Here is a 25,435-nt window from a genome sequence, read left to right as displayed (position 1 = left end):
AGTGAGTACTTTGACCACAAAAATTAACCATGGATCACCTCTGCTGCTCTTCATTAGAAATTGTTTCCTGGGTCTGAGAAAACTAGAGACTTTCACAGCTTCAAGAAATTACCATTTTCTGACATAAAAGCCAACTGGAGAATAGTTAAATTTCCCAAACCACTGCAATTAAATCCTACAGATATCAGACCTTAAACACAGTCATCATCTCTAGAACCCGAAATCTTCTAAACAGCAACAACCTACCAGTTTCCTTCTCTAGCATATCCAGGAGCTGCTCTCTCATCTCCACGTCCTTGCTCAGTGTGAAGACGTAAGCCATCAGAGCTTTGACATAAAGGCTTGTCTTATCAAGTGTTACATTTTTGAGGCAATGTAAGGCATTATCCAGCATGGTGTCCTGAGAAAGGAATCCAAACCCAGTGAATTTCCTCTGACAACTTTTTGTTGTGAAAAATCTATTCCCGACCCTCAAGCATCCCAGCTGCATCCTTGGTGTATTTTAGTGCTAGCACCTCTCTCAGGGCTGTGGAACATGAAGTAGAGTGGACAAAGCATCACTCACTGTAGGTTTAAAACAAAGATGTCACTGGACATACAACTGGGTCAGGGGACTGTTAATACACTGGAGAATCCAGCTGCAGGAAGTGTGTGGTAACACGCTGGCTCAGAACTGTCAGACCTGCACGCTGTGGGTCTCGGCTCCCAAGGGGGTATGACGTTGTTTTCAGAACTGTACCACTAAGGCTGGAATATCAGCTCATTGTGGCTAGAACAGTCTACACTTGGCTTGAAGATCACTGCTTGTATTTCAGGTCTGAAGGAGGGGGGGTTGCATACCTGAACAGTGGTCTTTTTTTCTCCTTTAGCTATATTAATCAGTTTAATGAAAAGTATTGCCTCTGCCAGGAAGCCCTGAGCCATTTTCAGAGACAATTGGTTCCCCTGAGATCAGTTGGGAATGGCAGATGCTCTGTTTTGCTGCAAATCAGGCCATTTATATTAAGAACTCCTTACCAAGTTAAAAATTTCCTATTGAGCTTATTGTGTACAAAGGTGGGACATGACAGAACCTTTCACCAACTCAAGCAGGGTACTTCCTGAAACCACAGACCTGGGGAGGAATGAAGGGTGGAGCATGATCCCAAGCCCTACAAGAGTTCAGATGTGACTTACATTCTTCTCCAGATGGAGCTCCACCAGTGCAGCAGTGATATAGGCTGTTAATGAGATTGTATCGTCCACACCACCCTGCGAGTCACACAGACAAACAAACATCAGAAAGGGACAAAACCAATCATCATTGCTTTCCTGTTATTGTATAGTCACTGAAACTGCGTATGGATGGCATATCTGAGAGAGTACAGTAGCATGCCTCTGGGCATTCTTGGAAAGCAATCCAGGCTCACTTACTCAAAACCATGAAAGTCTGGTGTTGAGGGCAGCCTAAGAGCCATATTGTGCATACAACATAGATGTGCCTTCTCATAGAAGGGCATGAAGCAAACTGTTAAGCTATTTATTTTATTAAATATGTTACAACTGGACACTTGAACAAAGTTTTTATGATGCAGGATTTGCATACAAGCAGCAATGCAAGTTTACATACAATTTAGCTGACTGTGAGAAACTACAGGCTAATATGGGTAAACAGGCTCACAGAAGCCTCTTTTCCCATCAGAGGACATTCATTCTTGGGGAAGTTCTGCTTACATCCTCAGACATGAGACAAGACTACGTCTAAAATGAGGGGGTAAATTTGGGCTGAGATGCTGAGAAGCATCATTCACACTGAATAGCAGAAACTTTGTCGTGTAAGGGGGGTGGGGGGACAAAACTTATTCCAAAAAGTCTTGTTCAAATAGAAAGCCCAAGGTTGAGAAATTAGTGAAAGTCAGACAAGGATGAACAGTCTACACATACACTCTGGTTTTATTTTGTACTGCATCCAAATTTTAAGGAAAAAAAGTGTAACCCTTCACTTTCCTAGAATAGCAGCCTGTTTTCTTTCATAAACCCGCCTTGTGTTTAATATGGGTGATTTTGCAATCTGACCAGTCTGGATTATTTTTGCCTTTACAAAGACAATGAACCCAAGTATTGCCATACTGCATGCACACTGTTCGGTACCTGAGCACTAGGGCACGTTCACCAAGAGTTTGGTGCATTTCCAGCTATGCTGCAAGGATCATTTTTGGGATGCCAGGCTCCAGAAGAAATCATACTTTTGGGGTGGTGGAGGGACAACTGTGTCTTCAGATAATCCCATATTAGAGCACATAGTCAGGCCTATCTGGAGAGCATTGTACGTCATAAGGCATGAGAAGAGGGAGAATCCAGCCAGGGTATTCTAGACAACCACTAAAATATAAAAATATTTCTCCCTGTGCCCTTGAAGTGCCTTGGCACAATTAGCCATGATGCCTTTTAGCTAGAGTAAAAACGAAGAAAGCCTAGCAGAGATTAAAACCTCTCTTAGAGGAATGCCTGCTGGTTTAGGCCATGCTTTTTCATTCTGCTCTGGGAAGCTGCCTTGGTTGTGCTAGGCCATGAGGACATTGCTTTGTGCTACTATGCACAGTGGAAGAGCCTGGGGAAGCAACACTGTGCCCCACATTGTTTTCCTTCCGCTCCCACTCCCATGTCTGTCAGCCATACCTTCAAGTCATTGTTGAAGAGCTTCCCCACACTCTGGAAGCAGCCACTGGGCAGCTGGTGCTTCTGCAGCCAGAGCAGAGCATTGTGCACATGATCGTTATTGATGTAAATGTGAGAGCTGGCTTGTCCAAAGGACCTGGCTACAAAGGCTGTCAGCCTGTGGGCAGAGCACAAAGGAATCCCATGTCACAGCCAGGAGCTGAATCAGAAAGGATAATAGGTTTGGGATGACAGTACCAACTCTGGTCACTCACCATGTGTTGCCCTGGTCGTCACCTTTCCCAAAGGCACTGTAGGAGCCATCATCATGTTTGTAGAGCAGCTGACGCTGGTAACCTACGAAGACAAGTGGCGGGACACAACTCAGTGTGAGGGCCTGTACCATGTCAAACTGTACCCTTGCTGTGGGAAGAAGGCTTCACAGCAAGAGACTTCACCAGGTCCTACCATCAGAGACACTGAGGCCAACCTAAGACCCCACAATTCCACATGCATCCCACATCATCAGCGTGACCAGAAGCAGTTGCACAGCATCACTGAAGTGCGCCATGTGGCTGCTCTACATTACTAGAGCTGCTATGTGCAAGTGCTGTGGGTATCTGCCCTGCTGGTTTGCAGAACGGTGATATGATGACCCACCTCATGTCTCCCTGTGCCCCAGGGAACCCTCACAGGCACCTTGCTGTAAATAAAAAGAGCTGTAGGAGTAAGGACAAAGGCTTTTCCTAGAGGGGACCAATATGAAACCCTGTTTGTTTTTCAGCACTTCTGCTAGCCCTGTTGAGACTCAAGAAAGTACTTTTTATGGAATGTCCAGAAAGCAACAAGGCCATGCCTTTAAGCTCTGAGGGCAGAATGCTGTCTGCATCTGTTTGCTCTTCCTCCACACAGCCTCGCTGTTTACCCTTCACCTCGCCCCTCTGCTGCTGCCATTCTCTTGGGCATACCCCCCTCTCCCAGTTATCTGTCATAACTCATGGTACAGGAGAGAAAAGAGGAAGGAGAAGGAGTAAAATCCTATCCATGGGAGGCTGATAAGCTTGCAGCATAGCAGGATAAGGAGACCAACAAGCTGGAATGTGAGGCACATTGCAAAATGAGACACAGACACTGGCATAGTATTAAATTCAGACTATACTGGACAGAGCTGACATGCCCTCACAGTACGTGTCCTAAAACACATGGAAATGCTAAGCTGCCAAACTCCTGTCTATCCCCAAAGTCCACTCTTTATTCCAATTAATAGGAGCTGATGCCCTGTTTCCACAGGGGACTTCGGTCTGCCTTGGACTGATAAGGGAACAAACCACAGGCATCACATAATGATGGAGATCATTAATTACCCACACCCTTCTCAGAAAAGCAGGCCTAGTAGCTCAATAACAGGCAGAGACAAAAGTTCTGCTTCTTCAGAAACATGCTTTCCCTTCCATGAGGCATTTCCCTTATTCTCTGTGATATCTTCCTTTGTCACAGCTCTGGCAGTGCTCCCCCTCCTGCCCTGCATCTCCCCACCAGACCAGTGCCCCATACTCTTGATTTATAGCACCTTCATTTTGCACCAGAAGGAATAAGGACAATGTTTACCTGTTCTCAGGAATTTCAGTGCTTTTTCTTCAATTTCTGGGTCCAGTTGTTTAGTCTTATTCAAGTACTGGAGTATGAAGATGTTTGGTGCAAACTGAACCATGTTCTGTTCACCACAGCCAAAGGGCAGCTCTAGCAGCTGGTCTAGATTTTGAAGTGCTGGGCCCATGATGTCCCCTTAAGTTTGAGGTGGAGGGGCAGGAGAAAGGAAAAGCACATTCAGCAGTATGAAACCAAGGGACTGCTGCCTACTGTAAACTCTACTGGGATCCTGGAAAAGAGCCAGCCCCTCACCGAACAGAGATGATTAAGATTTCTGCTGAACCCTCCTAGATTATGCCAGCACAGAAAGGGAAGACATCATGGTTCTGGGAGGAGAGAGGGAATGCAAAGATGAGGGTATCCGAAGAAAGGTGAAGAGAGCTGTTATTCCTGAGTGGGTATCAAGGAGCAAAAATAATTATAGAGGCAAACTAGGTGGAAATCTGCAGGGATGGTTTTGGTTCACTTAATTGGATGGCAGTGACAGACATCAGAGGAGATACCCCTCCACTTAGGGATCACACAGATCATTCCTTATGGGAGGAATAAATATTGAAACAGATTATTTGATCCTCATTTCTGAGGCCAACATCACACCCCTTACAGTTTATCTCATGAGGAACTGGGTCAATGCATCGTTAAGGCCAAAGCATTGTTCAGACTCTTCCTACTGGGAACCCAAGAGCAGGGGAAGCCTTTCTCACCAATCACAGAAAAAGTGGCTCGGCCAGATCCTTCCAGCACTTCTGCAGGCAGCGTCAGGGAGAACTCTTCAGAGACAGTGTTGTCTGAGGAAGACAGAACCCAGAAATTTGTCCCGTGGAGGAAGTATCACACGCAAGTATAACATCCCAAGGAGACCCAGGTGAGGGTCAGTGTGACACTGAGTCACAGCAGCCAAGACTTGCAAACAAATGCCTCAATACAGGAAACATTGTCGGGTAGAAGACAGATATGGACAAACTATAGTGGTTGTTCTCCCAGGCAGGGATGGTGCCACCAGCGCTTGTTCTCTGGCAAATTCCCCCCACCTCTATTTGTGTTAGCCCTGTCCCTTCCATCCTATTCTCATGATCAATAGCAGTCAGGGATTTTGTCCCATACCTTCAGCACAGAGAAAGGCATTTTGGGTCTTCTCTTGTAGGACACCTCCTGGCTGCAGATGGAGAAAGAGTAGTTCAGATAGGGAAGGCAGGAAAAGAAGTCACCATGCCTCAGCAGACCTGTCTGCTTCCAAGAAGAAGGGTCTAAACTTCCTTTTAGCATCTTGCTAACTGCCTCAGGGGACGACCCACTGTTCCCAGGTGTTCTCCACCCTGAGGTCTGACTAACCTTCACAAGCAGAGGTTTTATCACTGTGTCTCTCTCCCCTTGCAAAGGTGTCACAGCAATCCTGTTATCACAGAGATCCTGTGAATCTTCTGCCACGCTGCTCACAGTGACATTCACTTTGCCTGCAAAAAGTACAGGGGCACATCACTGAGCACTTGCAGCACACAGCTGTATGTACGAGCATCAGGACCAGATATGCAGAGGCAGGCAAATCCCACCCTTCCTCCCACTAGCTGCCACACATCCCTCTGCTCAGCCTCACCCAGCCTGGTGGCTGTCATGTTCCACTTAAAGGTTTTTGCTTCATCAGCACAGAGGCAGCTGGTGAACCGACAGTCTGGACAGGCATCCACCTTTAGTTCTGGGGTCTCTGTGAGAGTGGTGCGCACCTGAGTGTGGTGGGATGTACAAGCACACATCGGCATAGTGTTAGTACCAGGCACTGCACAAAGGAGCAAACACCACGCATCATGAAATGCAAGGCTGTGCTTTGTGGCCCAGACACCAGTATCTGGGGCTCCTGAGAAGCTCATAGCTTGCCTTTGGGCTCAAGTTTTTGTTCTGACAGAGGTGTGTAATTGGAGGAATACTTACCTGGATACAGTCCTTGAGGTAGTTGAAGACAGTGGCTTTTACCCTGAAAGTCTCTCCTTGGATCACAGAGTATGGTAGTGACAGATCTACAAAGAAAGGCTTGAAGACCCTAAGAGTGGTCAGAGGTGAGAGCCCAAAGCCAGTATTGGCAACACAGAAGGCATTGGCATTCCATTCTGTGATGGTGTCAGGTACAGCAACTTGGACAGACGCTTGCCCATCGTCCCTACAGCACAGAGAGAGAGACAAGAACTTGCTCAGAAGCAGTCAGAAGTCTCCAGGGGTCTCTCTGGGGAAGGCAGGTAGAGACTGTTACCAACCCGACAGAGACCAAATCCCAAATCCAGGTCTCCGGGAAAAGTATCCGTGGTTCTGGTTTCCTCGTGTTATCAGACTGAGGTGCAGAATCACTATGGCCAGCAAGATTTTCTGCAGAAAAGCAAGTGATATCTCAGAAAACAGTATATGTAGCTCCAGGTGAAATTAGTTCTTCATTCACAGGCAATCTAACACAAAGCATAAATGCTTTGTGACACAGAACAAGAGTAGACAGGGTTGACTTCTCAGTGAGAATCTGACACAGTGTCTGTATCTTTGAGGAACACAGCTTTAGGGAGACAGAGTTGGATGGAATTTAGCCTGAGGCTCAGTCTAACAGATCCAGCAAGTTTGGTCTGGATCCAAGGGGAGACAGCATGCTCAAATGTAGTTGTACTCTTTTAAATAACCTGTGAAAGAGCTGGTGGAGAGCATGCTACATTTTCTGTGAAGAGCGCAGAACACAGGGACAGCCAATAAAGCACAGAGATTTGAGCTTTTATCTGTGATTTATAAATCAGGTCCATTGAACCGGACACAAGCTTCGTTCTTCTCATACACAAACAAGAAACACAGTAGGATGGAAGTCAGCCATCTCAGTTGCAGGCTGGCCAGAACTGGGAGAAGAGAGCCCCTTCAAGTCAAGGAGATGGACAAGTCTGTTCCTTACCGACAACATTGTCTTTTCCAATCTTTTTCTCAAAGCCTGGTAGGATACAGGACACTGGTTTCTTGATTCTAGTGTTGGTTAATATTTTCATGCGCAATTTCTGGGAAAACAGCGAAGAGAGAAAATCAATGATAAATGAAAGGGAACAAGGAATGCTGAAAATATCTCATGATAGCAGGTATCATAAGGAGGCTGGTGGTAGCTGAAACGTTTAAAACTGCTACTTGTTTATATACATATGCATAGACTTACAGGCTCAGACTCTGGCCAATGCATGAGGAATGGAAACCAGCTTCTGAGGAATACTGGGGCCAATTATTACTTCTCATAAAAGTAAATTTCAACTTCATATGCCTAACCCTAGCAATGAGCCAGAGTCAAACGCCATATATCCCATGAAAAACTCAAGAGAAAAAAATTCCAAGCTTTACATCTCTGCACAATTTTAGATCTGAATGGCTGTTCACACAAAACTGTTATTACACAAGTTAGTATCAGTCCTGGCTTAGAAAACTGATAGGGAACTCGGCCACAACTTAGTATGGATTCTGCTTTTGTCTGAATGAGACTCAGACTCTCAGGACCTGTGCTTCACAAGGTGGAAATATTGGATTGAATACACCCTCATGTACACAAACTGAGAAGACATCACCACACCAAAAGAACGCATTTGATCCTGTGAGCAATCCTTGCTTTGATTTAATGGACTCCAAGTCACTGAAAACTCTTCTACTTCCTTGAAGTGCCAAAACCCTTCATGGAGAGTGTGGGTCTTCACCCTTTCTGTGGAGCCTGTACATGACTGTGGACTTAGTCATATGTCCTATTTTGAGGTGCTTTTCCCTGCATATATTTCTTTAAAGAGCATTCTGTCAGAAGCAGCACTGCTTGGGTTCCAGTTAGCAGATATGTTGTTAATCTTTTTCTGGCTATTGTGCTTGTTAGTCAATTAGCTTATTTTGTCATTTGTCTTGACAGTTATCTATAAAGCCAAATTGTGAAGGACTTCTTTTTATTAAAACTGCTTTGAGGAGAAGCAACAAGAGACTCAATGAAACACAGAGTAAAGGAGTTTGCAAATAAAATAATAACCAAACAACAATTGCTCAAAATATGGTGAGGTGCTCAGGTCTCACTCCCCCTTTGTAGATATGGTAGCCTAAACTAAGTTTATTCAGTTTCACACTGACTTTCTCCAATCGAGTGGTTTGCACTATGCTTACTCATAAGTTTCATTTTTCCCCATAGTACTCAAATGAGTGTGGCTAGACAGATGAACAAGGCACAGATGACTTTTAGCTTGAGCTTTGGGCAACCTGGTCTAGTGGAAATGTGTCCCTGCCCATGGAAAGGGGGTTGGAACTACATGTTCGTCCTTTCCAACCCAAACCATTCTATGATTCTACGACTCGTAGCAATGAAAATCAGGGCAGCTGAAGTTTGCTAAGAGTAAATTCTTGTAGGCATTCAGAATGGCATACTGGCAACCACTGGCTCAGGAAAAGTTTGATACAAGTGTAGAGACTCACCTTAAACAGATTAAAGACATCAGCATCACTTTGGTACCATGGTGCTCCCATCTGAGTCTTTTTGTGGAGACTGGACTGCTGGGGCAGACAAGGGTATGCCTCGAAGTCTTCCAAGTGATAAGGGAACCCTCGTCCTCCGATTGTAAAGCTGTCATCAAAGACCTTCTCATACAGCTGCAGTGGAAAAACAGAGGTCATCATAAGGAACTGGGCAATGAGCATGAGTATGGGTCAAATATTTGGATTGTAGCCCTCTATTATACTTCATAAAGCTTTGCAGTTGAGGAACTTGTCACTGGCTCAGCCTGTACTAAAGGTTATAAAGCCCAAGGAGTGGGTGTAGACAAGTAGCTCTTAGTCTGCAGACTTTCACCTCTGACAGCTCAAGCCTTTTAACTCTAGGGTGCAGGATTAGGACACATGATTCTGTTTGAGCACAAGGCAGTGGTACATCTGACATATATTTAATGATTACTACTTTATATTCCTGTTAGTAGACGACGCAAGTGCTCTACCCTAGAACAGAATTCCTGTAAAATGGAACACCAGATCACACCGTGGGTCCTATCTGCAGGTGCAGCAAGTCCCCCTGGATTTGGTGAAGCTTCTTTGTAACAGGCTGGCCTGCTATAACTTAACTTACAACTTTGCATGAGGCATATACATGTTTGTTATCTCTGATATACATTGTGGAATTATGTTAGGATTTTCAATTCTTGCAGTATTTTTGTTCTAAGTCTTAAATTCATTCCTCCAAAACACACAGGTGCTTTAAGGTAAGTTCCTTCAACCTTCTAGATTCTCAGAACGCACCTGGGTGCCAACAAAATCCTGACCACTTTTCCCCAGCCACTGTCTGCACTGGGTGCTGTCCCCTAGCTACTGTTTTCTAAAGAACTGTTCAGGTGCTCAGCCTAATCTGTCATATGGTTATAATTCAGCAGTGTTTGGGGCAGAGGGATAGAACAATCCTACTGCAGCAAAATTCTGTTTCAAAGGTTTAGCTTCACTGCCTGGTGGAAGATGGAAGAGCAGAGAGATAGCTGGGTGTGAGAAAAGCTGCTAAGCACTCTCCCTGCAAGCAGAAAGCACCGTCATCTCTTTGAAGCTGCTCTCCCTGCCTGCTCCTGCAGTGCCGTGCAGCATCCACCACTCTGCAGGCAGAAGCCCACAGGCCAGGGCTGATGCATGAAGAACATGATCACCACATAACTGCTCAGAAGAGGCTGAGGAGGGGGAATGCCAGGGCAGCCATCTAACACTGCAGCCGTGTCCTGGGACAGACTATGGGCTTCCTCCCACCAACACATGGAGACAAAAGGCAGGCAGACACTAGAGCTCTGGTCACCATAGGCTGCACTCACTTTGTCTGCTGTTAGGGTATTGTTCTTCCTCAGGAGAACACTCTTGTCAACAGCTTGGACAGAGCACAAGGACCCTGAAGCAGCCTTGAGGTCCAGATTGACTTTCGATCCCGGGACTGTCTCCTTGTGTGAGAAGTCCAGTGCCACCTGCAAATGAAGACAGGGGCAGGGGGCTTAACACAGGGGAGTGGCACCTTGTGACTCTTAGATGTCTGGACAGCAGAGGGAAAGACAGAGAATAAGGTAGGGAAGGGGGATGAGATGCTGAGACAGGCCCTCCAGGAAACCCATTGGGAAGGTTACAGGGGCTGCAGTGCACACAGCCCACCCAGAATTCCCCTACCACCACACATCCTCCACCCTCTGATCCAGAGCTACCACAGGGAGCTAAGCAGGCAGGCTTCTCTTCTGTGTTAGGGACAACATGGGGGATAGTGTGTTCCCAAGTCAATCATGGGGAATAGGGGGAGAAAACAGAGTTCAAGGTGGCCTGGTTTACTCCATGGGAAAGGCTTCCCAGTCAGTATTGGGGAAGGTAGGACTAAGAATTCAGAGAAGGAAGAGGTTACCTGTTTTGTTTCCCAGCCAAAAATACTGGGCATCTAGTTTGACATGTATGCAGCTTACACCACTTGGCTGAGGATAAAACAGGACCAGGAACCATGGCAGGCCAGAGCACATCAATGATGCTGTCACACTGCTTGTGTTCCTACTCACCTTGTGTCTAAAGCACTTTTCTACTTGAAACTCTTCCACATCAGCCACCACATCTCCATCCAAGAAGACTGCATACACTAGAAGCTTGATGTCGGGCAGGAAGTCATTGCCAACAGTCAGAGTCAACGAGAAGGAGCCCTGCAGATCTGCACAAGATAGAAGCAAGGAAGAGAGTGAAAGCATTCAATTGAACCAGCTCATTGGGGTAGGACACACAATAAGAATCAAAAGAGAAAATTTAATTATTTCTACCTGCAGATAAGAACATCCCACACAGAGACTGTCACAGATTAACAATAAACCCAAGATACTGGACACTTCTCTGGCTCCAGTTTGGCAAAAATATTCCTCTTCCCTACTGCACCTTAGATAAACAGGCAAGCTACACAAATTTTATATCTTCTCCAAAGGTACAAGCTAACAGCAAAGTCATGAGGTTGGATATTAGATCAATTAGACAAGGCAGCAGCAGGACATTCGCCTAGAAGGACACTAAACTGATATGAAAGGAGATTTTGTTGGTCTAATGAGGTAGACCATCACTAAGAAGTCTGTTCGGTAGCTCCCACCTGTGGATAAAAATAACACCTGCAGGGATTGTCACTGGAGAGCAGTCACAGTTTTCTGGGGTGTGTTATGAGGCACTTTATGCATTTCTACTCACTCTCATGCTGGATAATTGTCACCTGCTTCTCTCCACTGAAAAGGATCTTGCCTTTTGCTATCATCTGAAAAGCAAAGGGAAGAACCATTCAAGGGCCTGAATTCTGACAGCATGAGGAGAGTGGGAAAAGAGCAAGAGAAGAGAAAAGGACATCTGTCAGATGTCACAGAAGCTGCTCTGGCAGGACATGACCTAAAGGTCTCTGCAGCAGAGATGGTGATAGTATAGCTGGAAAGGGACTTGAGAGGTGTTGGTTAGGCAATGAGAAGACATGGCTGCTTGCAAAGCTAGAGGTACATGTGAAGCTAAGAGCAGCTGCTCTTAAGCCTCAGTGAACTCCGATCTTCACATTACTAGGATACAGTACTTTTTGACCATACGAATGAGCCCAGTTCAGTAACCAAGACACTCATAACCTCTCAGCTAGTCTGTAGTCACACTCTTGCTTTGGACCCACTTTCTTGAAAGTGGACTTCACCAAAACATGATTACATGCCTCTAGAGTGCATCAAGGCCCTGTGCAATTTCAAGCCTTTTCCTGTAAATATACAGGCCAGGGGAGGTCAGCTGCCCCAGAGGTTGCCTCTTGGTTCACAGATAGATTGCCCCAGACACAAATGGAAGTCTGGGGCATACCTGCTGGGCAGAAACCAGGCTAGCCCTCCAATGCCACCCATGTGAACATAATAGAAAGTAGTGTGAATGGCAGGCATCTATCACCCAAGCTTAGGCCAGGGCACTCCTAAAAAATCGAAGAAAAGCAGCTGGGGGCTAGGAGCAGGTCCAGGAACTTGAAAACAGGAGGAGGTTTGGCCAGAACAGAACTCACAGAATCACAGAATCAACCAGGTTGGAAGAGACCTCAGGGATCATTGAGTCCAACCGTTGCCCTGACACCACCCTGTCAACTAGACCATGGCACTAAGTGCCATGTCCAGTCTTTTCTTAAACACATCCAGAGATGGTGACTCCACCACCTCCCTGGGCAGCCCATTCCAATGTCTAATAACCCTTTCTGTAAAGAAATTCTTCCTAATGTCCAACCTAAACCTCCCCTGGCGAAGCTTGAGGCTGTGCCCTCTTGTCCTATCACTAGTTGCCCGGGAGAAGAGGCCAACTCCCACTTCACTACAACCTCCCTTCAGGTAGTTGTAGACTGCAATAAGGTCACCTCGGAGCCTCCTCTTCTCCAGGCTAAACAACCCCAGCTCCCTCAGCCATTCCTCGTAGGACAGACCCTCCAGACCCTTCACCAGCTTGGTCGCCCTCCTCTGGACTCGCTCCAACACCTCAACATCTTTCTTGAAGTGTGGGGCCCAGAACTGAACACAGTACTCAAGATGCAGCCTCACCAGTGCCAAGTACAGAGGGACGATCAGTTCCATAGACCAGCCGGCTACACTATTCCTAATAGAGGCCAGGATGCCATTGGCCTTCTTGGCCACCTGGGCACACTGCTGGCTCATGTTTAGCCGGCTGTCGATCAGCACCCCCAGGTCTCTTTCCACCGGGCCGCTTTCTAACCACTCTTCCCCCAGCCTGTAGAGCTGCATGGGGTTGTTGTGGCCGAAGTGTAAGACCCAGCACTTGTTCTTGTTGAACCTCATGCCGTTGGTCTCAGCCCATCTATCTAACCTGTCCAGATCCCTCTGTAGGGCCTTCCTACCCTCCAGCAGATCGACACTCCCACCCAGCTTGGTGTCATCTGCAAATTTCCTGAGGGTGCACTCAATCCCTATGTCTAGATCATCTATAAAGATATTGAACAGCACCGGCCCCAGAACTGAGCCCTGGGGAACACCACTAGTGACCGGCCGCCAGTTGGACTTTGCCTCATTCACCACCGCTCTCTGGGCTCGGCCATCCAGCCAGTTTTTAACCCATTTAAGAGTCCACCCATCACAAACTGACTTATACTGGCCTGGGAGTAGCTTACCCTTTTCTGTGAGTATCTGTGTGCTGTGTGAAAAGGATAAAATGCCAGAGGGCAAGATTATGCTTAGAGACTTATCTGTCTTCTGTGCTCACCAAGTAGTAGAATTCAATGTGGTCTGCTTCAGAGCTGAGTTTGTTCCAGTCAAGGATATAATCCACTTGCACTTCCTGCTCTTGATCACAGGGCATCACATCATCCCTGGCCTTGATCTCAAGGAAGCTGTTGCTCTCAGAGTAGAAAGGTTTCAGCCAGTGGAAGCTATCCTCGACTCCTGGGTGACTTTCAGAAGAATCTTCCTTATCGTCATTTCCAAGGTTGTAGGTACCCTTCAGAGCACGAAAACATGAGTTGGCAATCAGTATCAAGTGATACAAGGGAACTTGTACACCTGCTGAAAACACTAAGTTATTACCTGAGCTGATGTTGGACCACACATCTGTGTAATTAAAATATTCCTCTGTTTAAATGTAATTTTAAAGTCTCTCATGAGACTTTCTCTTACAAAGTTTTAGCAAAAATCTAAGTCTAGTAGATTTGCACACAATCTCATTTTTCCTTCTTTATCCTTCCATGGGGACACACCCCACACCAGACTTTAACCCCAGAACAGCACCCCCGTTTTCAGTTTGTGTTTCTGGTCAAATGCCCTGAAGCATAAAAGGCACCAAAACAGCTTTTTTATGGTGAAGCTCTACTTCTGTGCAGACAATTTAGGGCTCTGTGGACAATAGCTGTGGGCCCAGGAACAAGAACTAGAGCCTGTCCCCGGGCTCCCTAATGACACAAATCTACCTCCTAGATTACAGAACCTCTGATCACCAAATCCTGCCCAATCAAAATTAGGGAACCTCACCTGGGATAGACTGAGGTCTCGAGGAAAAACATCTGGAACAATAGTTCCAGTCTCTGAGAAATTAATGGCAATAAGAGATTGTACCGCTTGGGCATGAATCGCACATCAGCTGCAGGAATGCAGGTAGTGGGAAGATGGGTGTGCTGCCAGGGTGATAACAATGAGCTCCAGGTGTAGGATCAGAAGTTGTGAGGAGAAACAGCCAAGTGCTTCAAGGTCTGGTATTGAAAGGGAGGTCAAGAGCAGCTACCTGCCAAGCTGAGCCTGGACAAGCTATGTGCTGCTGCAGGGCAAGGGCAGCCACTAGAAGTGGAGCTCAACAGAGACGGGTGTCAACTGCCAGTTCTGCCAAGCCACCTCCAACGTGTCCCAGAGTGGAGAAAGGGGAGATTTCCTCTGAGGAAGTATACAAATTAACAGATGTTTTTAGTGGAGTCAAAGGAAGGTGAGCAGGGATACAAATGATTAGGATCATGCTCCAGCTCAGGAAAACAGAGGACCTCAGTTTCCCTGAGGAGATGGCACTGGAGAGTAATTAAAGATGCTTCTACAGATATAGTCAAATGAGAACAGAAGCCAGAGGACTGTGCTCCAAAACCTCAGACTTCTTCCACTTTCTACCCCTTTCCACCCCTTTCCTCAGTCTACCTTCACTTTATCCTCCTCTTTCTGTGGCTGATGCTCACCTTCAGAGAAACCAGCGTGCTGTTCCAGCTGGTGGTATCCAGTGAGAAGTGGACTTCCCCGTTCTCATCTGTGAGGAATGGCAGGTGTGTCTCCTCTTCATTGATGTCAACTGTTAGGTAGACCGTTTCATTTTTGAGGGGAGAGTTCTGACTGTGGCAGAACATCTGCAGAGAAGGGAAGGAAGTTAATACCCATTGTACCACACTCCAAGGCACTGCCAGTGCTTAATATTAATTGTTTCTATCATTGGGCTTCCTCAGCCCTTCTAGCTTTCAGACAGGTTGGAAAGATCCAAATAAAAGTGTGATAAATACATAAAATCAACAATGTGCAGCTGTTCAGGACTAGAAATAAATGACAGTGCAGCCAAACGAGACACCTGTGTTAGGGGAAAAAAAGGTGATTTCCTCAGATCCTGAGCTTTTTCTCAGCAATGATGCAGGATCCTTGATGATCAGAAACAATCTTGCCTCCAGCAACTTAACTCTTGCTTTTCCTTGCCCTCCTTCATGCTGGGGTTACTACTGGCCCAGGTGAAAGTGTTTCTAGCCCAAATGGGACAGCAGTCATAGCATCACTCAGGGGACTTGAGTCAGAAATGACTGCCAGTGAACTGATACACACAGCGTTAGTGATTTCTGCCGAGTTACCATGAGCTTTTGTCTGATGGGTATGTTATTTACCTGCCAATGCCACCCCCATCCCATATGCCTTTTATTGCACAGACTAGTTTCAGGAGCTACTCCTGGAGAAGCCTCCAGAGACTGCAGCTGGCCCCAAAATTCCTGTCCAGTGAATATACTACATTAGGATGGGGAGAAGAAATTGCTTCTACAGGAGGCTTCACTCATAGTTGCTGGGTACCAGCGGGGCAGCACTTTCCTGGAGATTGTTGCTTTCTGCCTACAGATGATTAGACCTATGATGTATTCTCAGCAGAGAAGGAATAAATGGGTGTTACCTTCCCTGTGTATGGTAGTCCACGTTTGTAGAATGAATGGAGGTTGATAAACTCTATAGACTTCATTCTTGTCGCAATAGCAATTTCAACCGCTTCCATAGCCTTTGCTCCTGGGTGGAGAGATGAGAAATCTGTTAAACCCTAGCAGTGCTCTTAGGAAAGCAGAAGACAAGAAGATGCTTCAACATTACCTACAATATCTACAATCTCTAAATTTAGGAGAGAAAATATATTCTTCCAGGATATGATTCCTTCAACCCTTCTGGGCTCTCTGCTTCATGACATGATGCATCGTACCCTATAAGTAGTTATTTTTCTTTATTGAAGATAAAGAGGAACTAGATGAGTGTAGACAGCTACACTGTAGATGCCTAAAAGTGGCCTGAAGGACCACACCCACAGTGTAACAGTTTGAACAATGGTCACCTCCAGTTGCCAGAGCTAGGTGCACATTAACACTGATACTGAAACCTACCTCCTTATAGTCAATATTGTGTCAGACTAAAAGGGAGTAGAATGGCATTCCTCACAGCAGGAATGTGCATAAGCAGCCCTGCCTCAGGCTTAGGAAAAGAGAGGACAAGAGACTATGGGTAGGGACTACCTGTCAGGATGGGGCACTACAATTAGCAAGGACTGCAAGGCCTTGTTGCAGACTTTTCCACAGCTAGCCAGGGCTTTGCAACTAGCTGAGGAACACCTTGGTGTCCAGGCAATCGCTAAAAAATTATTCTTCATCTCACTCCTATTAGTGGAGATGAAGGGTGGGGAGGATTAGGAAATCTGGTAATAACAGATAGAAGAGGTACTAGAATAGAGACCATCATCATGCTAGAAGACTTGGGAACCCTCAAGTTACATTTTCAAAAGGAATTCAGCTGCTGCAGAAAGGCCAAAACTAAAGAAGTTGCCTGCAAGGAAGAGAATGCTTCACATATTTTCCAGTACCTGTTCCATTTTCCACCATTCTTCCTATTGCAACTATGTAGCTTGTAGTTTCGTCTAATTCCAGACTCTCTGTCTTCACTGTAAAAGTAGTGCAGCCATTCTTGTCTGTCTGCAGAAAGAGATATGAACAGAGAGAAAGAGCATGGTGTGGAGGAAGAGGAACTATTCCATAGATGCTGGGCAATCCTAAAGAAGTATTTCCAAATACTTTTGGAACAGATGGAAACTCAAAAACCTAGAACTGCAGAAACCCATCATGGATACCTTATCCAGAGAAGAAAATCAACATGCTTGGATTAAAAAGTCACCAAAAAAGTGGCAGAAAAAAGGCAAATCACATAAGAGTTAATTATGTTACAGACAAACTCAGGAAACTGGATTAATCCCAGATCCTGCAGCTGAAAGAACATGAGTGTCTTCATCTGAGCTAAAGGGAACCTCCTCCCTGAAACTATATGGTCCTGATGAATAAAGCTTGACAGTGTGGCTTTCTAGTCATGACCGTCTCTGTGACATGGCCATGTTAAACAAGGGCATCCAGCCAGTTACAGATTGCAAGAGCTTTGCCAAGCATTAGGGCAGAGACTGGGTGCAGCCAGTCTGCCAGAAAGGGGAGGTGGACAAAGTGCTTCTAGTCATGCCTGTTAAGTTCTCCACAGAACCTTGCAGGGCCTCTTACATGCTTACAGGCCATGTGAGAGGGAGGTGGCATTCAGCTGGTGTTTTGCACAGCTAAGACTGTACAGCATTCCAGCTGGAGATATTTTGCTACTGGGTACATTTTAAAAGATGCAGAGATCCAGCTGGGTTTTTATGTTCTGGCTTGTTGCTGGCTGGTCTGACATTTAGAAATATTTTCTTGTGGCTTTCAGGCTGAAAGATCTGCATCTGAAAGCCATGGGAAAAACCAAGTGTGGAGCTTAACCACAAACGTATAATCAACACAAATGTGCAGAAAGTGTAACCAGCACTGGACATAATCTCAGATGGGACACTAGCAATTTTAAGATGATCCATTAACTGCATGGATACAGCAAGAAACAGGGCATTAAGGCACAGACCATCTGATGCTCTGATAGCCTGTTTATTGGTGGGAGTGGTCACAGGACTGACTAGACCAGTGATCTGATTGCATACAATATGATACAGACCCTTGGGAAAGGCCCTAGGCATCATTACTTGCACAGAGCTTATACCTTCTCCTGAAACACTGAATCAGCTATGGGCAACTAGAGCAGTAATTCAAGCAACAGAATCACAGGAAGAGGAATCAATGGTCTGATTAGGTCTAGCAAGTGGGAAGATACCAGACTAAACAGGTTGGTGCACATCAGGGGTGCATCCAGGCAGGTTAAGGGGACAGACATACATTTCCATCAGGTTATACTTTCCACTCTTCTATTTGTTCACCTACCCTGCTCTTTCGCGCTGTCACCTCAGGAAAACTTGATATATTGCCTTCCAAGAACTGGAATGATGTGACAAAATAAATACTTATTTTCCCTTGAACGGGCTTCCCATAGGTATACCTGTGTCAAAGGGGAGAAACATTCACCTGAAGACTGGCTGCTTCAGCAGAAATATTGATCCAGACCACCCCCCACTCTCATCGGGGGGAAGTGGAGCCAGGGAGAGCTTTGTACCTTGTTTGCTCAGGAACTTCGGCTTGTCCCTTAAGATCAGTTTGCATCCCTTTCCACCCACTATACCCAGCATCCTTAGTGTCCTTCAGCCTCACAGTGAATGACCAGGTGCAAGAACGAGCCACAGGGTAATGCAAGAACATCGTACCAGAAGGCCACTTCTTGGCTATGGGCAATCTGGAGGTCATTGTGGAGTGAAAGGCCAGAGATCACAATGGTATCATGTACTTACTTGCCACAGACCTTCAGCTGAAATTCCTCATCTGCTGTAGTGATAAATGGAGGGTGCTCAATCTCTATTTCAAATTTTTTCAGCACTGCATATAAGAGAGGAAGATAAGGATGGAGGGAAAAAAGCAATACTGAGTACGGACACTGACTGCAAGTTCTGTTATAGCTGCAGTCCAGATGGGGGAAAAGAGAGTAATGTCCCCAGTTATTCATCACCATGCTGCAATAGGGGTTACTCTCTTCAGCCACACCGCCCTCTATTTGCTGCTACAATTGCACATGATACTGATTTCTAGTCCAGCTCAGTCAAGCATAAACATTTTAAATGGCACAGGGTTTTGTCCCTACCTACATCACTGCAACTGAGTGGGACTAAGACATGATGCCGCTTCCTATTATAGCAGCTGACTGGAGTGGATAGTAAACCTAGCTTAGAAGAGGGTGACAATGAGCAGCAGAAAGTGCTCATCACAGGGCCCAGCCACAGCTAGAATGAAGATGTCAGACCACAGCCTCTCTTTTGTACCCTGTGTGGTTCTGTGGCTGCAGAACCTCCAGCCCAGCATGAGATGTACGCAGAGACCCATCTGTCCCTGTCCCCAGCCTGCTGTTCTTCAGGGCAAAAGGTGTGATGAACATGGCTGCATTGCCCTGCTCTCTTCTCCAGCTACCCACACTGCTTTTCCCTCCCCTCTGTTGTCCAAGTCTCACCATATTCATGAACCCTGAAGGTTTTTTGAGCCATGTCTTGTTGCACTGAGATGGTATACTTCCCAAGGGGTGCTTCAGAGGCCAGGGGGAAGGATAGATCCACAATGCCATGTCTTGACTTTACATTCAGCCACTCAGCAATGCGATTATGTTCAGGATCCTATTTGGGAAAGGACATGCAGAGCCACCAAGTCACACTGGGAGCATGGGTGCCTGGCAGGTCCAGCCATACTCAGACACAAGATGGCACTACAAGGGCTTACCTTTGCCCCAGCAGAGAGGATGCCAGATCCAGGAGATACTTCTCCTCCCTCCAGTATCCTTTTACTGAACATTTGAATTGCAAAAGTTGCCAAGAACAGTAAAGCTACTGGGAAGTGGTAACACCATAACACCATGGGAAGGAGAAGCAGTTGTGCTGCATCTACTGAGCGTTTAACATTGTGCTTTGTGCTCTATGCAAACAAGGTATTGGGCACAGGTTGATTATTGCCCTGCCCCTAGCTGAGCTATGTACATCACAGAGGTGCTGGTTTGAATGAAGAACCCAGGCTGACCAGGTAGAAAAGACTTCAGCTGAACCTGAACCATAACTGTGACCTTATGAGGTTACATTTGTGGCACAACTCTGTCCAGGAGTGAAAGGGTGCAGTAGAAGAGACAGACGTCTCCCTTTGGTCAGTTCTTTGTCACTTACCTGCAGCCATATGTGGGAATACTGTAAAAACAAGAGAAACACAAGCTCAGTTTTGTACAGAGCAAAACAGTGTCCATGTGAACCAGTATTAATCACACTGCCTGATGTGGGCCCCTGATCAGAAAGCTCTGCCCCATCCAGATCCCACACGAGGTCTCCTCCCTCTGTGCTAGCTTACACTGTAATCTTTCTCCAAGGGACAGGTGGATGAGCAGTTTCCCTTCAAAGATCATTTGTTCTTATGGTTTAACAGGCATGAAGGGAGATGTTTCTTTCATGAGCCTCTCAATGTGTCTCAAGCTGAGGCTCCTACTTCCAGAAAAGTGCAAGGTGATACTCACCTCATTTTTAATGACCTTAAGGTCCTCGTCGAGGTTCACAATTCGAAATTTCACTGGAGATACAAAGAAAAGGATAGTAAAGCATTCTGACTGCAACATGTCCTTGCACAAATCTGCTTCTCCTTTTCTGTGCTCCAATATTCATGTGTCTCTGTTTACCTCAGAGATATTCAGGTCCTTCCCCAAACAGCTCTCCCCAGCATCTCCCACCCCAGAGGACTTTGTCTGGGAGGTTTATATGCAGCTGTGAGCTGTAGAAACTCACTGCCTTTACCTGGAAAGATTACAATGATGTGTTAAACAGTGGGGTTGGTCTGTCTGCAGTCTGTCCATATTGCAAAGACTGTGGAGTAACTCTCCATATTTCTGCATCTTGGAACTGTCACTCTAGGCTTTACTCCAATATTAACAATGGTCTTCTAAAAACAACAAGAGATTATCCAGTGTCCTGGGGAGTCCTGGCTTTCCTTTTAGGTCTCACTACAGATACTTCACTAAAACATCACCCAGGAGCAGCGGGCTGGGCACTTGGTGCAGCACAGCTCAGAGGGGAAAATCCTGACTCATACTGTTCCTGGAAACATCTGACAACAGAGATCTGCTTTCTTCCATCTCCAATAAGCTTAGCTTGCTGCACTCGGTGAAATCTTACCCCCAGATGTGGCTGCTCCCTTGACCCTTCCCTCCCCATTTCCACAGACCACCTTCTTGCCTTACCTGTTTCTCCAGGTTTGTATAAGCCCTTGTCTGTCTCTACCAGAATTACATTCTTCTGGGGCTCAACCAGAACCTTCTTGTGACCCTCAAAGTGCACATTGTCCCCGCTGTGGATCAGGACATGCAGAAAAACTACATTCTCTGGCTGTCAAGTTAAAAAAAAACAAACTGCCTGAGACTACAAGTAGCTTGAAGGAGAAACAGAGGCACCTGTCCTACCAAAATCTCCAACTTCCCCCTCTTCCCTTCCCCTCCTTTGATTTACCTCTCTCCTTTCCCTAGTCATAGTCTTCTCTGTGCTCCCCAGCTTCCTCATTCTCTTTTCTCTGCCTTTCTCCTTGTTGTGTTTGCCTCTTTCCACATTTCTTTCTCCCCTTTGCTATCTTTCCCACCCTGCACCTCTAACAACATGGCTTAGACACAAGAGAGGCTGAAGCCCTCTAGTTTGTAAAAGCAGAGGCAGTCAAGAGAGGTGTCTTACGTGTGACGTGGAATCATCTCTTTTCCTGGGAATGAATTCTGGCACCTAGGTTGATTGATACAAGGAAATGGAAAACAAATTTGTCAGAGACTTTGCATCTTATCCCAGATGTGCAACATCATCTCACTGTTAAAAAATCCCTGAACTTCAGAGTCCAAATTCCACTGTATGCCTCTGTCTCTAACCCACTTGTCATTATAGGGAGAAGCAGTCACTTCCTGTCTCTTGTTCATGAACCTAAGAGTGAACCAACTGAGATGTCATTGTCCCACTTCACGTAAATGTGAGATTTTTATGACACATAAGGAAAAACATAGGGAAGTGAGATCTGGACTGGACCAAGACAGTAACAGGAGATGAGATGCTGATCAGGCAAAAACAGGATATCGCAGTATCAGAAAGACTGAGTTCACCAGGAGAAAGGTTCTTTTTGCTAACGACAGACTTCCTTGGCTTTCCAGAGCCAGGACGTTCTCTCTCCTAAGGGCTAGTACCAAACACTTAGTTAATCATTGTCTTGTTGATGCAAGAACCAGAAATGACTACAGCCCCTCCCTTGAGTTCTGCTGAATCTGCAGGACAATCAGGGCATAGGCACAGTGACTTTGTGTGGTGTCGAGGAAGACAGGGGCAGTTTGTAGAGTCTGAGCACAAGACACATATCTATGGCTGTCCAGAAATGTAACTGAAGTCGTGCCTCAGCCTCGGTGTGTGTAGTTAAGCTAACTAGAGCAGCAAAATTGCAATGACAGGAACTCAAGCCACCCAAGAAACATCCAGACTGCCTAAGTGAAATTCAGTTCATTGTGGGTTCAGTGCCGTCACCACCCATCACAGCTAAATTAAAGCAAGCTCAATGTCTATGCAGGCTGTAACTACACCTTACAATATAGATACAGCTTTAGAGCAAAATGGTCCTCTTGGAGCTGGAGGGGCAGGCTTCTGAGGAAGCGAGGATAAAAAGAATATATTCCCAATGCACTGACTTGCACTGTGATATACAAGCATTTTTAGGGACTAAACACTGAGTAAACTGAAAGTCAATGTTTTCTAACAGGCATTAAGTAGGATTAAATGGGCTGATACAGATCACAAGAACAGGTTTTTATCTACGCATGAAAGATTTCCTACTTTGCTAGGCTCCAGGACGCTGCTGTATTTTGCCTGGCACTGGTAGGTAAATACACTTAACCTGCTTGCAATCCATGGCAAGCAAAGGACAGTGTACCCAGAGAAGTGCTGGACTCCTGTCTGAAGTGAAGGTGAGAGCATCCACTGACAGATAAGCAGCCACAGCTACACTCACCTGGAAGGTGATGCACTGAAAAGTACCCGGCTTTTCCACATCCTTTTCCACCAGTGTGTGATTCTGGGTTGCCACCTCCAAAGTGACAGCCAGGTGAACGGCCTCAGTCAGGGAGCTGAGATGAATGCAGAGCTTCTCCTCTTGGGAATGGTGAATGACAGCAGGGAACACCACCATATAGTGACTAGAAGAGAGCAGGAGATATTCAAAAACAATTGGGAGGCTGAGATGGATGGGCCAGAATCCATCTCTGCTGCTTTCATGAAGAGGTAGACCAGGGGCCAGAAATGTCTGGAGGCCTGCAGTGAAGGAACCATACTGCAGCTCCCTTTCCACCAGAAAGAAGCAATATGCCCAGTGCGGAACTAGGGAGCTCCTGATATCTGTCTGTCACCACCTTTCCACCAGCCAGGACACAGCTGCCTAGTGTACGATACTCCAACTGCAAGTACACAGAGCAAGGCTGTGAGGAGTGAACCTGAAGACTCAGTGGATGAGGCATAAGGCTTCAGTCCTCACACCAAATTTCACCCCAACCAGCACAGGATGAAGAAGGGCAAAACTTGTGACTTCTGTAGCTTTGTGGTGTGTGCAGTGCAGTGCCTGCACAAGCCAACACCAGGGGCTTCACTTGCAGTGGTGCTCGACACCCAGCACTCCAAGAGGACTCGGTAGGAGCTGCTTCTGCTCAGCGTCCCTGAGAACAAGGCCCCCACCGTTCAGCTCTGTGATGATAAACAGTGCAGCACCTCAGCACCACCCTTCAAGGACAGTCCCTTCCACCAAGCCCCCCAAAATCAAAAGGAGATAATCTCACGGTTCCAGGCTTGCTGCAGCTGCGACTGGGAATAGGGTCAGGGCTAAGAGGAGCACTGGTGCTCCCATTGCTTGGGCTGGGACAGAGAGCTGACAAGATCCACACAGGAGGAGAGAACTGCCTGTACTGATGGGCTGGAGCAATCCTAAATACCCCTCTCAGATGCTCCTAAGTCCAAAGAGTGGGGGAGTTGATATATGGAGATAGTATCTCTTCCAGGCTAATGACATTGGCTAATATTTACTTGCTTCCACCAGCAGCAGAGTGAAGGCCACACAGCACAGTTCTCCACCCACATCTACATTCACATGGTATTCCAGGCCATGGGGTGCCAGACCACTGGGAGGGAGATGTGGGGTGAGCGACCTCTAAGACTCATCTCAGTTGTGGCTGGTCTGGATCCTTGCTGTAGCATTCAATGAGACCCCAAGCTGCACAGCAGCTACTGTCCTCAGCTTGTAAAAAGCATCCTCAGTACTCTGTGTGCATCGTTAGTGATCTTCCCCTCATCCAGTATTTAATCAGAGCTTGGAGTAAAAACCTTTCAATTCACCTCCATTCCCTGCATTCCTACCTCTGTCCACCCATCCATCCCAGCCATGTCTGATCCTCCTGGGTACAGAACCTTCTCCAAGGCTACTCCTGCCATCCACTGCCAACTCTCCTCATAGGTCCACTGTAAGACCTTTCCAAATAAAGCAAGACGTTTTAAGTACCTACATATTTTAGCAAATCTCTACTTCACATCCCCCCAAGCCAGATGTCCGGTCTTCTGCCAGCTTCCTCCAGCCATATGGTAGTTCTACACTGACACCACCACCCATCTCCTCCAGACTCCTTTCAGGCACTGTAACCTTGCATTTCCTTTTCCTGGGTGGCAGCAATGAAGTGAACAGGGCTTGCATGTATTTGCCCTCTAGTCACAACCTCAATTGCAGGTGGATGTCCTCATCCTGCCCTGGCCTCAGCTATGTTTTTGCAGAGCATAACCAAAGGTACACAATACAGAGTGAATTTGCCATCCACCCACTCTTTGCTCCCAGCTGAAGCAATCTTCTGGATTTACTTTGGCACAGTCCCTGTATGTGTGCTTAGCATCCACCCTCTTAGTGCACAGACTGATGTAACAGGAACACACTAGCCTTTAACCTAGCACAGACATTCAGATAATCTGCAGGTTTAAAGCACTGTATGTCACTGATCTGGGAGCATATTTGGTTCTCCGAAATCAACAGGGTTTTGAGTTCAAGCCTAAACTAGTGGGACAAAAAGCAATAAGAGTTCTGTCTGATTTCAGAAACACTCCCCGTGGCTCTGCGTCTCTGAATGGTCATCAAGTTGGCTGCCTCTGAAGTTAAATGGGAACAGATAGACAACAAAAAGATAATAACATGCTAAAGTTCTTCTCTTCTTCCAGGGAGGTGTGAGGACACTGGCAGAGCTGTGTGTAGAGCCCTTGGCTGGGCTGGCTGGAGGCTGCAGGGCAGCAGTAAAATTTCAGTAAGAAGTAAATAATACATTAAAAAGAAGCTCTACAGAAGAACCCTGAAACAAAATCCACTGACATCACAAAGAATGAATTTGCTCCAGGATGTTTCTGATGAAATCCCGTTAAAGACACCTTTATAAAA

The 25,435-nt window shown here is 46.3% G+C and overlaps 1 protein-coding gene across 1 annotated transcript in view; it reads right to left on the bottom strand.

Moving 5' to 3' along the window:
• Positions 1-23,872, bottom strand: part of LOC137664063 (alpha-2-macroglobulin-like protein 1) — a 41,306-nt gene extending 17,434 nt beyond the window's left edge. Inside the window, exons 1-29 of the mRNA XM_068401788.1 lie at positions 23,805-23,872; positions 22,988-23,171; positions 21,682-21,726; positions 21,201-21,345; positions 20,484-20,536; positions 20,143-20,163; positions 19,446-19,605; positions 18,736-18,820; positions 18,275-18,389; positions 16,861-16,969; positions 15,913-16,022; positions 14,951-15,115; positions 13,504-13,737; positions 11,476-11,539; positions 10,812-10,957; positions 10,095-10,241; positions 8,731-8,904; positions 7,202-7,301; positions 6,534-6,642; positions 6,214-6,439; positions 5,882-6,008; positions 5,620-5,741; positions 5,392-5,443; positions 4,992-5,075; positions 4,246-4,422; positions 2,913-2,994; positions 2,659-2,815; positions 1,177-1,251; positions 247-400 (exon numbers count right to left, since the gene is read on the bottom strand). Of these exons, the coding sequence (XP_068257889.1) occupies positions 247-400; positions 1,177-1,251; positions 2,659-2,815; positions 2,913-2,994; positions 4,246-4,422; positions 4,992-5,075; positions 5,392-5,443; positions 5,620-5,741; positions 5,882-6,008; positions 6,214-6,439; positions 6,534-6,642; positions 7,202-7,301; positions 8,731-8,904; positions 10,095-10,241; positions 10,812-10,957; positions 11,476-11,539; positions 13,504-13,737; positions 14,951-15,115; positions 15,913-16,022; positions 16,861-16,969; positions 18,275-18,389; positions 18,736-18,820; positions 19,446-19,605; positions 20,143-20,163; positions 20,484-20,536; positions 21,201-21,345; positions 21,682-21,726; positions 22,988-23,171; positions 23,805-23,872 (3,490 nt within the window). The remainder of the gene's footprint in view (positions 1-246; positions 401-1,176; positions 1,252-2,658; positions 2,816-2,912; positions 2,995-4,245; positions 4,423-4,991; positions 5,076-5,391; positions 5,444-5,619; positions 5,742-5,881; positions 6,009-6,213; positions 6,440-6,533; positions 6,643-7,201; positions 7,302-8,730; positions 8,905-10,094; positions 10,242-10,811; positions 10,958-11,475; positions 11,540-13,503; positions 13,738-14,950; positions 15,116-15,912; positions 16,023-16,860; positions 16,970-18,274; positions 18,390-18,735; positions 18,821-19,445; positions 19,606-20,142; positions 20,164-20,483; positions 20,537-21,200; positions 21,346-21,681; positions 21,727-22,987; positions 23,172-23,804) is intronic.
• Positions 23,873-25,435: the final 1,563 nt, after the last annotated feature.

Source organism: Nyctibius grandis, chromosome 5, assembly GCF_013368605.1.
Source record: "Nyctibius grandis isolate bNycGra1 chromosome 5, bNycGra1.pri, whole genome shotgun sequence".
Lineage (NCBI taxonomy): Eukaryota > Metazoa > Chordata > Aves > Nyctibiiformes > Nyctibiidae > Nyctibius > Nyctibius grandis.
This window is presented reverse-complemented; position numbering and strand designations above follow the sequence as displayed.